Raw genomic sequence first — 11205 nt, forward strand, 5'->3', positions numbered from 1 at the left:
TGTCATTTTTCAAATACAGGCCTGGTTCTTCCTGTTTTTCTATATCATGGGCAGTTCCACATAACCAATGTAAGTAGGACTATGCGCATCTCGCAAGTCTGGAGTTTGTTGTTTTTCTGTTTCCTGTCAGTTTGTTAAAGCCTTTACTGTGAGTGGCTTGTGCTTTAGATAAGTCAGACCAGGAAGGGGACAGGTTATAAGAGTTATTAGGGGAGACACAAGCTTATATTCATTACACAAGTTTTTCTGTTTTCAGTTCAGTTTTTCCCCCTTTGTTCTTTAGGTGAGTTACAAAGCCCACCAGCTTGGACATGAGCAATAAAGACCCTTTAAGACAATATTTAACCACCTCATTGTCATCCTTTGATTGTTTGAACATTGAAAATACAGTGAAAAACACTCCAGCACAGAATATCATGCATAAACTAGATAAAATACATGCACAGTATGTGAAAACGAGACATGGCTGAGAGATGAGAATAAAACATGTGCCAGAATCTAGTTCTGTGTAATTAAGTAATTTGGTATGTTTTGTATTTAAAATGAAATATAAATATTCGTCAGTGAAAGTATACTGTGACCCTTTTACTCTCAATCAGCTGTGTGCTGTAGCACTCTGGGACATGTGCCAGCAGTCTAGAACCACCAGAGAAGACTGAAGCACTGAACATTAAAAAGTGCAATAAAAAGCATTTCCCTTGCTTAAGGCACAAACACTATTAAAGCTCTCTTGCTTCTGTTATCACAGACATTCTTTTATAGGCTATCAAAAATATTATTGCAGAAAAAAGGGATACTGAGTGAAAACTTTTGAGGTTGAACATTTTCTGAAGTCAAGACTCAAGACAAATTATTTATATAAATACATGGTATTTTACAAGTATGTGCTATCTCTTAAGAAACATAAAACGCTATTTAAATATTTAAAAAAGAAACACAACTATAAAATATGTAAACATGCTTTACAGCGCCTGAGACACACAGGAACAGAAAATCCTAAAGCACACTCCTTCAGTATTTTGTGTTGGTGGTGTGTGTGTAAGACATTTCAAATTTCTTAGGCACCTACAGTTGTCCTGAAACCAGCAACACCTGAGATACATGATATGGCTCTCAATCCTGAATCTTCATACTACAATAGCTCTCTGCAAGTCAGAACCAAACTAATTTTTTCACTTCATTGCAATCAGGGTATCAAATCTATCCCTTAGCTTCCCCACAGTGGCAGGACTCAACAGAGTTTTGAGCAACCGCAAACCCGGCAGTGCACAGTTTAGTGTCTTCTCTTCTGCAACACACCACAATCAGCTCGGAAAATTACAGCCCACAAGCTCGGTTGTGTCAGAATCCAACAAGGAGCATCTTTTCCAAAAAAAAAAACCCCAAAACAAAACAAAAAGGCATCGAACTACAAGAACTACCACAGCAAACATCACTTTAAATAGTCCATCGGGGTTAAGACGTTCAGAGAACTACTCCGGCGAACACAAACCACTGCAGTGCTGCAGCCCTGCGGCCATCCACCAGGTCGTCTGTTTTTGCGGTCGTTGTCTGGGTGAGGGCTATTGCCATTGGGCTCCAGGTCCGTCCAGTTTAAGGCGGGAGTGACTGCAGTAGCGATCAGAGCACCGGGCAGCAAGGCAAACGCCAGCGGTCAGCAGCAGCTGCAAGAGAGTGCGCCCACGAGAAGATGTCGTCCAGGACGCGATCTCAGAAAGGACGGCCCCAGTCCGCACGCAGATGAAGTTGTAGGGGATCAAGCTGGATTTGGATTACATGAAGCGAGAAGCCAGGAGTGGGATTTGGTTTTAAATAAACCTAAAACAAAAAGAAATATAGGACTACCTTCCAAAAATGTACCGAGGAGAGAACTTTTAGGCTACTCTGTCTGTAGGCAGTTTCAGGAGCAGTGCGTTTTGGCAATGCAGGTGGAGATTTGTGCCATTGATCCATAGTGTTGATCCCATTTCTTTACAACTAAATCAATGAATAAAAGTATATCAAGATATGATATGTACGTGTCAAAACATTATTCCACTTTTATCCTTACAATGGATGCAAATACGCAGGGATTTAGAGCTAATCAGGTCCTTCAAAATAAAAGCCTTGCAATAATAGCAGAATCTACACTGCGTCCTTATGTGAGTCAACGTATTTGTCAGGATAATATCAGTTATATGAGCAAACGCACCCTACCAACAGGAGAAATTCTCTCAGGGAGGAATGATTTGTCTAAATTCCCACCAGATCAGTAACCAGAGATATCTTACAACTATGTGCTTTGTGGTCATGCACTAAATTTGATCACAACATGCATCCACACGTTTGTCTTGAAGTCACATGGACGTTCTCTTGCAGGATGGCTCTCAGACACATGCACACCGTCGGGACCAGACTAGGACCTCTAGACAGTTGGGCTAGACATTAATCGCTTATTTTTTCATTTTTGTTTTTATTTTTCTCTTTAAACTGATATTTTTGCGGTGAGTATTGTCGGCCAGTGTCGACCTTGTCTTACTCACTGGGGGCTTGGACTTGGACATTTGTAAAGCCTCTCTGTGACAACCTCTGTTGTAAAAAGCGCTCTAGAAATACATTTTGATTTGATTTGATTTGATGTTCAGTAAACTACAAGGGCACAAGACCCAAGTCTATTAGGCTATGGTGTCCATGCAGACTTGGACATTCTTTTTCTGACCTGTGTCCAGTCGACCCTTTTTAAATGGCCTGTGGGTCAGTATCATCTGCTCTTGTCCTGAAAAGGACACGATTTCCATACAGTTTTAACCGCTTGCCAGACTCCTAGTGGAACGAGCAACTGTATACACAACAACCAGATGTGATCCCGTTTAACCTGCCGCCACTGCTAGCAAAAGCCAGTGGCAGAATGGCATGATTCCATTGGGGAAAACTCTCCATGTCATAATCTCTGTTTACAAAACTTTGACAGGGAAGTTTTTTCAGCACTGTAGCTGGGACATGTATGAGGTGTTCCCAGTAGGGGGCGCTCACCGATGAGGACAGAGAGGAAGAATATGGGGATGGGGATGTTGAGGATAGGAGATGTGATGTTCAGGAACCAGTTGGGCGTCATTGGGAAAAAACGCAGGAAAAGCAGGAAGAAGAACAAACTACTTCTGTTTTCTTCTGCCTGAGAGATACAGGGAGAGAGGCAATCTTGCATTCATCTTCCGCAGACGCGGGTCAATTCGGCTGCATTATAAAGGCATTAAAATGTTTGAAAAGCTTGCAGATCGTTCAGAGACAGGGTTGCTGAGAGGCAGAACAAGCACACATTCATTATGCCGACTAATTAGGCCAATCATGCACTAATGCGCTTGTGTGCTGACACAAATCCTGTTCTCCACAGTGCAGCTCTGCTTCAAGGCTGCCAAACCCAGACAGAAATGAAGCGTGGTGAAAGATCACTATCTAGTGGACACACATAGTAACCACACCATCACACCGATGGCCTGCAGTTTCAAATGTAATTGGAAGCTTTAAAAAAAGAGGAAGACATATAGACAGTTAGATGTATAGATAGACAGACAGACAAACGCCTGAAACATTTTTTTTCATGAGGGGCTAATTACATCAAAAATTGACAAAAATAATAGCTATAAATACATACAGACCTGTTCACTGGACAAGCTTTACCTGGGAAGGCCTCAGACCCTTGAAGCCCCCTGTAATCAGACCCTTGAAGTCCGACCCCCTGTAATCAGACCCTTGAAGTCCGACCCCCTGTAATCAGACCCTTGAAGCTCCACCCCTATAATCAGACACTTGAAGCTCAACTCCCCATAATCAGACCTCAGAAACCCCACCCCTGTAATCAGACCCTTGAAACTCTACCCCGTAATCAGACCCTTGAAGTCCCACCCTCCACAATCAGACCCCAGAAGCCCCACCCCTGTAATCAGACCCTTGAAACTCCACCCCTGTAATCAGACCCTTGAAGCCCCACCCTCCATAATCAGACCCCAGAAGCCCCACCCCTGTAATCAGACCCTTAAAGCTCCACCCCCATAATCAGACCCCAGAAGCCCCACCCTCCATAATCAGACCCCAGAAGCCCCACCCCTGTAATCAGACACTTAAAGCTCCACCCCCATAATCAGACCCCAGAAGCCCCACCCTGTAATCAGACCTTAAAGCTCCACCCCCATAATCAGACCCCAGAAGCCCCACCCTCCATAATCAGACCCCAGAAGCCCCACCCCTGTAATCAGACCCTTAAAGCTCCACCCCCATAATCAGACCCCAGAAGCCCCACCCCCTGTAATCAGCCTCACCTTCTTTTGCAGCAGGAGCACCTTGTCAGGAAAGAGACGGATGACATGGTGCTTCCCGAACGTGCGGGAGAGAAGGTAGCAGTTAGTGGAGCCCACAGTCGTGAGGGTGCAGGCGATAAGGAGCCCGTGCCAGGGCCCGAACAGCGCCCCCGCCAGCATGTTCTGGGAACGGCAAGGATTTAATTATTGTAACCGTCTGATATTTGCTACAAGGTTATTTTGAAAGGCATAAGTGAAGCCTACGATTACGCTTAATCTGTATGCGAATGACTGTCCTGGAGGGTTTCAGCTCCCTCTAACCAGGAAGGAGGAGCCGGGGATGGCGAAGGACTGCTTGTAGAGGTAGGCACTGCAGAAGAGCAGCAGCACGTAGCCTGGATGCTGCTGCTTATAGAACTGCAACAGCTCAGCCAGGTCTCGCAGCTCTTCCAGGTCCGACGGGAAATGCAGCCTGGCGGGAGACATGGGCCACAGAGAGAAAGGTTCCCGTTTGACGCATCGGTTTTGGATGGAGCTTGGTGGGAGCTGATCATACTGAGCTCTTAAAGCCTCAGATAGATGACAGTTGCCTTTTTATTTTACACGTGACCATTCCCTTCTTTCAATTGCATAGATTCCCTTTCTAAATTGCACACTTCACAAGCCAGGCAAGCATCACGGCCCCGACTCAGTGAGTCATCAAATCCCCCCGTGGATCGTGTTGCCCAAGTTCCAGCGGGTTTAGCTTGCAGACAGCAGCAAGAAGCTGAAACCAAAACTGATCTGAAAAAGGGCAGTCGGGTTGAAAATTAGATTTCCTGAAACAGGCAAGTGAACAGGCTGAGCTCGTAACAACAGGACATGTGGGAGATGGGACTGTGAGTACAGAGCAGCTACACCGGTGAGGGGGCAGAGTGCCACACACCCACTTAGTTATGGATACTCCTTTAGCAAAAATGAAAACATGACACAGCTGAGATGGAAATAGCACACTGCCTTCTCACTTGTGTGCCTATATGCATATGTGTGTGTGTGTGTGTGTGTTTGTGTGTTTGCAAGACTGGCTGTAGGAACTCTCCCACTGCCACAAACACCCAGTGAAATTTAACTCTGCCACACTGGACAGTACCAAGCCCATAGAGTTATCATGCCATGCCCACAGCGCAGTGAGGCTTGTCACTCTCTGATTGGTTAATGAATGTCTTATGCTGCAGTTTCATTGGCCAGGGAGGCATGTGACCAGGCTCTAATAACCTTCCATATACCAAAAGCAGAGGGTTTAATTTCCCTTACGCGCTACCGAAGGTAACAAACACGTAACACCACCATCAGTGCAGGTGCCATGACTACTGGTCGCTAATGAAACTGTGTGAGCGAGAAGAAAAACCATATTCTGAACCCAGTACCCACTCATACATGCGTGTGTTCACATTTCTAACATCAATACATTCCTTCTTGACTTTTTCATGGGAATTTCCTTAAACTGCATATAGCTCAGTGTGTGCAGCCCATCCCCTATAAATGCTAAGGGCAGTACACAGACAACTTATGCACCTTCAGAGCAGAGAGAGGAGGGAAACCCGTGTGTATTCCACAGCCCAGACAGGGGACTTCAGTCATAACCCGTTACAGCATTTGTGCTGACCTTTTCTGGAACAGCCTTTGTAAATTTCACAAGCGCCGAATCAAGACCTTGACTATGACTATATCGAGAACTACACTGCCAAATGTCTGAAACTCACTGCTTGTTTAATAAGCCTGTCTTTATTGCTTATTATTCACTTAAAACATAAAGTCCTGCCTCTCTTACACAGTGTAAGAGCCTATCTGCTGAGCCCTGAGAGAGACCAGGTGGGCTAACGGAGTGTGTAATATTTCAGAAACAAGATGTGTGAGATGGGTGGACCAGTGGTTAGTACTTCTTGGCTGCATGTTCTCCACCAAAGGTATGCATGTTAGATTGATTGGTGTCTCTAAACTGGCTGTGTGTGTGTGTGTGGTGTGTGTGTGTGTTGTGTGTGTGTGTGTGTGTGTGTGTGTGTGTGTGTGTGTGTGTGTGTCCGCGTGTCCGAGCACCCTGTCCAGGGTTGGTTCCTGCTGCTGTGATAGGCTCTGGGCCCCCTTTGATACTGAAGTGGATTAAGTGGTTCAGAAAATGAATTAAAAAGTTACCTGAATCCAGCACCCAGGGAATCCTGTCAAAGTGTCAGGCTGTAGTACCTGTGGGCAAACCCTAGAAAGCCTGATTCAGGTGAACAGGGAGATCGGCGCTCTGTGTAGAACGCTTTCAGGAATTCTTCAGTCAAAGGTGGTTGTCAATTAAGCTGTGAATCTGTAGGATTTGTTCTCTGAGACATTGGGACTACATTTCCAGAGGGATGGATTTGTGGTGATGCATCACTGCTAGCCTACTGCCATTAAGCAAAGTATTCATAGATCAGCATGATTGCACACAAGTACCACAAAACCTTACGGATAGGATGTCTGTGGTGACAGTCATGTATTTTATATATTTATTGCCAGATTCAATGCTTTTATGCTTTTGTTTCAAGTCACTGCATTTTCTGTACTTTTCTAAGTACATGAAAATTTATCAAAATGATTTTCTGTGGTTAACGACCACAAGTTACAGATATAGCAGATATTTACAGATGTAGTAGAATATTATAGAATACTCCTTTAAACTATGCAGTGCATTGATCCTGTGGGGTCTGAAGTCTGGTGCCTTGGTCTACAATGACAAGACACAACAATATATAGATCATACTGGCTTCAGATCAGTTTTTGTCTCTACTTGACAACTGACAATTAAACACCAGTTTAAAGACAACTTATACTGGTCCCAGAGCAGACCAATACCAATGAGACTTGACATCTTACTTGGTGAAAAGAGTCAGTCTGTATTCTATTATTCTATTGCATTCCTGTTTATTTTTGCAATTTATCTGTTTATTTTTCTGTCAACTGTGAAATGTACATAACCATGTTACCCAGACACAACAACCTCTCTCTCCAAATTCTATTTCTATTTATTATCCACTTTATTTTAGGCACAGGCTAACTCTCCCGTTTCTCCTGCCAAGGACATTTGTTACATGGAGTACTCCTTCAAGCAGTCTCACTTCCTGGGCCTTCTCTCTCTCTCTCTCTCTCTCTCTCTCTCTCTCTCTCTCTCTCTCTCCCTCCCTCTCTCTCTCTCTCTCTCTCTCTCTCTCTCTCTCTCTCTTTTCCTCTCTCTCAGCACATCAATAACTGGCTGCTCCAGTGGGAATCATGAGATCTTTTTAACTGTCTAAGCCTGCATGCTGTCAGGACTTGGTCCTCATACTCACCATTACAGCAAAGCCAAAGTTAGGGCCGATGTCATCTTTACAACCTAAAGGATCCCTTCAACAGCCTATCAAATGAATAGTTTCAGCTGGGTGGCATTTCTTATGCACAAACACAGAAACTCAAAACTCACTCCACATTCAGTAAACAGTAAATGAAAAAAAAAAAAAATTTCTCCTCATTCCCAGTTCAGTAACGCAGGGAACCTCTTTAAAGTAGTCCCATCACGGAATCAGCTCCTGGGGCTGGGGGCCGAGGGAAAGGGCCGGGGGTTGGGTGTGTCCTGTACCCCAAAGGAGGTTTCATTTTTCTGCTGGCTGGGGAAGAATCTGAATCTGAGTAGACGGCTGCTCGGGGAGAGGACTGGCGTTACACTCTGACACACGGCAGCATGAGGCAGGGAGTCTCCACTGGACTGAGATGACACCCTCCAGTCTGTGCAGTGAATGTGACGGAGCGGAGACTGAGTGATGGCGCGTGCTGTTGGAGCACGTCAGCTCAGAATGTTCCCTCGGGATTGAAAGTGAGATTGATCTCTGGCCACTAGGCTGAAAATCCCCTCCTTATATTATCTGTGTGTTGGGCAATTCATTCTTTCTTTCTTTCTTTCTTATCTGTCTATCTGTCTATCTGTCTATCTGTCTATCTGTCTATCTATCTATCTATCTATCTATCTATCTATCTATCTATCTATCTATCTATGTTTACCCTCAAGCTTTTAAACCCACCAAGTGGACAAAGGTCAAGTATATACCTGTGTTGTTACCCACAGCCCTGTGCGCTTCACCCCTCACAGGACACTCACTGAGGTGTTTCCTGTGGCCCTTGCACTGGCCACGTCAGACTCGCTCACGCTGCTCCACTCTGTGCTGACTATGAGTTGCAGTTGGCATGTATGTATAATGCTGATGGATAACCAAAGAGAACAAGCCTGACCAAAACTTCAAGAAGCACAGTGGATGGATAAGATGTTATATATAATACTCTTATACAACTTAAAGCAATAAAGATATCAACTGTCAGTAATAATTATGAACTCAGATGGTAATAACTGAACTCAAATGTTTATTATATGCGTTTATGGCTATTGATTACTACTGACTGTCGATTTAAGGATGTTTAAGAGTATGTTTAAGAGTATTTTGACTGAACTACCAGAAGGGAGGGAGGGTGGGAGAGAGAGAGAGAGAGAGAGAGAGAGAGAGAGAAAGAGAGAGAGAGAGAGAGAGATTCAAGCTAAGCAAAGTCTTAAGGGCAGAAGGAAATACCTCTAACATTAATTTGTTATCCAGAATGCATCTTTAATAAACAGGGAACGTGAGTTGCTCTGCACGCACCTCCAATTAACAACCAACCAGAGATTCCCAGTCATTCCTCCATCTGAGCTGTTCCCATCTCTGCCACAGCTTTTATACATACTACCAGGTATTGCCTCTCCAGACAAACAGGACGCATTTTTCATTAACTCATTTCGTCCATTAAAGTGAAAACGTTAATAGCCAGTATTACCTTTTTTTTAGTGGGAACATCATTATCCATCGTCTCTGAGTGCAGGGGTATCGGATCCTTTCTCTTCACCGAGTGCTAAACACGCGCTCATTAAAAGCCAGTGAGGATCTGCCAAACCACACCGCGCGGACGTTAAACGCTCGCGCGTGCCGGTGGCCTACGGAGCCGCGCGCACTCTCACCGGCGCGGTATCTCCTTACAGATCAGGCTCGACCCGGCTGATAATGAAGCTGTGCTAATATTTAGAGTTTTGTTCCATTGTGTTTCAGTTTCTCGGTCGCTGAAAATATGGTGTTTACACAATATAATTTGCACAGCTGAGATTTTGCGTGCAAGATTCAACTGGCAGTTTAGTTACTTGATATTTAGTCAACTTTTATTTAAGTTTATTGAGTGCGCTGATCTTAAAAGAGCTTAACGCAGCCCTGTTGCCAAGGATAATGAGGATAACAGGATTCGTGAATTTGGCTTAAAAAGCGCGCACGGTTAGCCTACACAATCTAAAGTGCAGTATAAAAACGGTTGTTCGATGAGTGAGCACATTTGCTGAAACAAAAATGATTATATGTAGACTTAAACGAAAAAAAACCCCTATTCCCTATGACATAAAAAAATCCCCTAAACAAAGCGAACCGAACCGCTCACCTGCGCTCTTCCTCCTGCGTAACTCCGGCACTGTCGCGACACCGGACGCGTGGCGGACCCGGCGGTAGACACACTGTCAGGAGGTAGAGGTAGAAAGATGCCGCGGCAACCACCGCAAATAAACCCCAGACTGAGCGCATGGTCCCGGCGACAGCACGTTGACAGCGACTGTCCGCTTTCTGCGGCTCCACCAGTTAAGTACCGATAGAGTCGCCGCGCCAGTTACGTCCTCGGCGCTCAGACACACGTGGACCTTCGCTGGCGCCACCATGTCAATCGAAGGACTTGGGCGGACCAAGACACAGGGCTCATCCAAATACGAGCTCACCGCAGGCAAGACACAGTGGAAGGGTTCTCCTTCACTCGACTACAGTCGAAGAAATATCGTATACCATAGCCTTTTGCATTGAATAGAACTAGTTGTGTATAATATAATATAATATAATATAATATAATATAACGCTGCAACTGTGTATCATTTAAATGTATATAAACCCAATGTGAATATAGACATTTAAATTTAACGGACTAAAACTACTTCCACGGAACTGCCACTGAGAGCACTACAGCATGGGATTGTTTCTAACGATTAAATTATTGTCACTGGGTCACGGTGTGAAAAAAACTAACAGCAACAAAAAACTCTTCTTTTCTCAGTTCTGCACACTATACCAGACAAAAAAAAAGCGCCACTGTAAATTGTTGCCAAGATTAAAACATTACAATTTATAGATTAAACATTTAAAATTTACAGATTTAACACTAAATGTTAATTTATATATTATTTACTTACTCATTTACCGATTTCTAGAATGCATTCTTTGAAAAGTCTATTTGCTTTGTTCACACACAAACTTATGTTATTATATTTCTCACTTTCGAGCATGGCCATGTAATCACGTTCAATTTGACTGACTCTGGATCAGTTATTTTCACTGTCCCCTTCTGCTATATATTGCCTTATAATCATTTTTTGCTGACCCCAGATCAGTATTCTGGCAGCAAACTTAGCTCAAATCAGTCTCCATTTAATTGAACCCAGATCAGTGTTCTTATAGCCCTCTAATCAGACTTCTGGTCATTATGACTGACCTCAGATCAGTGTCCTTTAGCCAGCTCTCAGTCACACACTTATTCCCACTTAGATCCCAGGTGAGGATTCATGCAGCCACACAATCTTATATCAAAGCCAAAAAATGGCATACTTCCATCCTATGAAATACACAAAATCAGTAAGTAAATTTAGTTGAGTTATTCAACGAGTACCCAGATTATTTACTGGAAATTCCAGATTCTTCGATCACAGTACACTATTCTGGTCCATAAGTATGCTCGAGCATTTTAAGTGTGCCATACCGAACAAGAACGTCTTCCGCATTAAATACAAGTCCAATCCAATTGTTATCAGTGTTGAAAAGCTGAGATCATATACATTTATGTTAGCTTC

General features: G+C 43.9%; 1 protein-coding gene across 1 annotated transcript; it reads right to left on the minus strand.

Moving 5' to 3' along the window:
* Positions 1-1461: 1461 nt before the first annotated feature.
* Positions 1462-9983, minus strand: tmem41ab (transmembrane protein 41ab). The gene is made up of 5 exons (XM_035534755.1): positions 9759-9983; positions 4596-4746; positions 4296-4457; positions 3012-3151; positions 1462-1761 (listed from the first exon to the last, which is right to left on the minus strand). The coding sequence occupies exons 1-5, from the start codon at positions 9896-9898 to the stop codon at positions 1563-1565; spliced, it is 792 nt and encodes a 263-aa protein (XP_035390648.1). The 5' UTR covers positions 9899-9983; the 3' UTR covers positions 1462-1562.
* Between the last annotated feature and the right edge of the window lie 1222 nt (positions 9984-11205).

The sequence above is a fragment of the Electrophorus electricus genome, chromosome 16, assembly GCF_013358815.1.
Source record: "Electrophorus electricus isolate fEleEle1 chromosome 16, fEleEle1.pri, whole genome shotgun sequence".
Lineage (NCBI taxonomy): Eukaryota > Metazoa > Chordata > Actinopteri > Gymnotiformes > Gymnotidae > Electrophorus > Electrophorus electricus.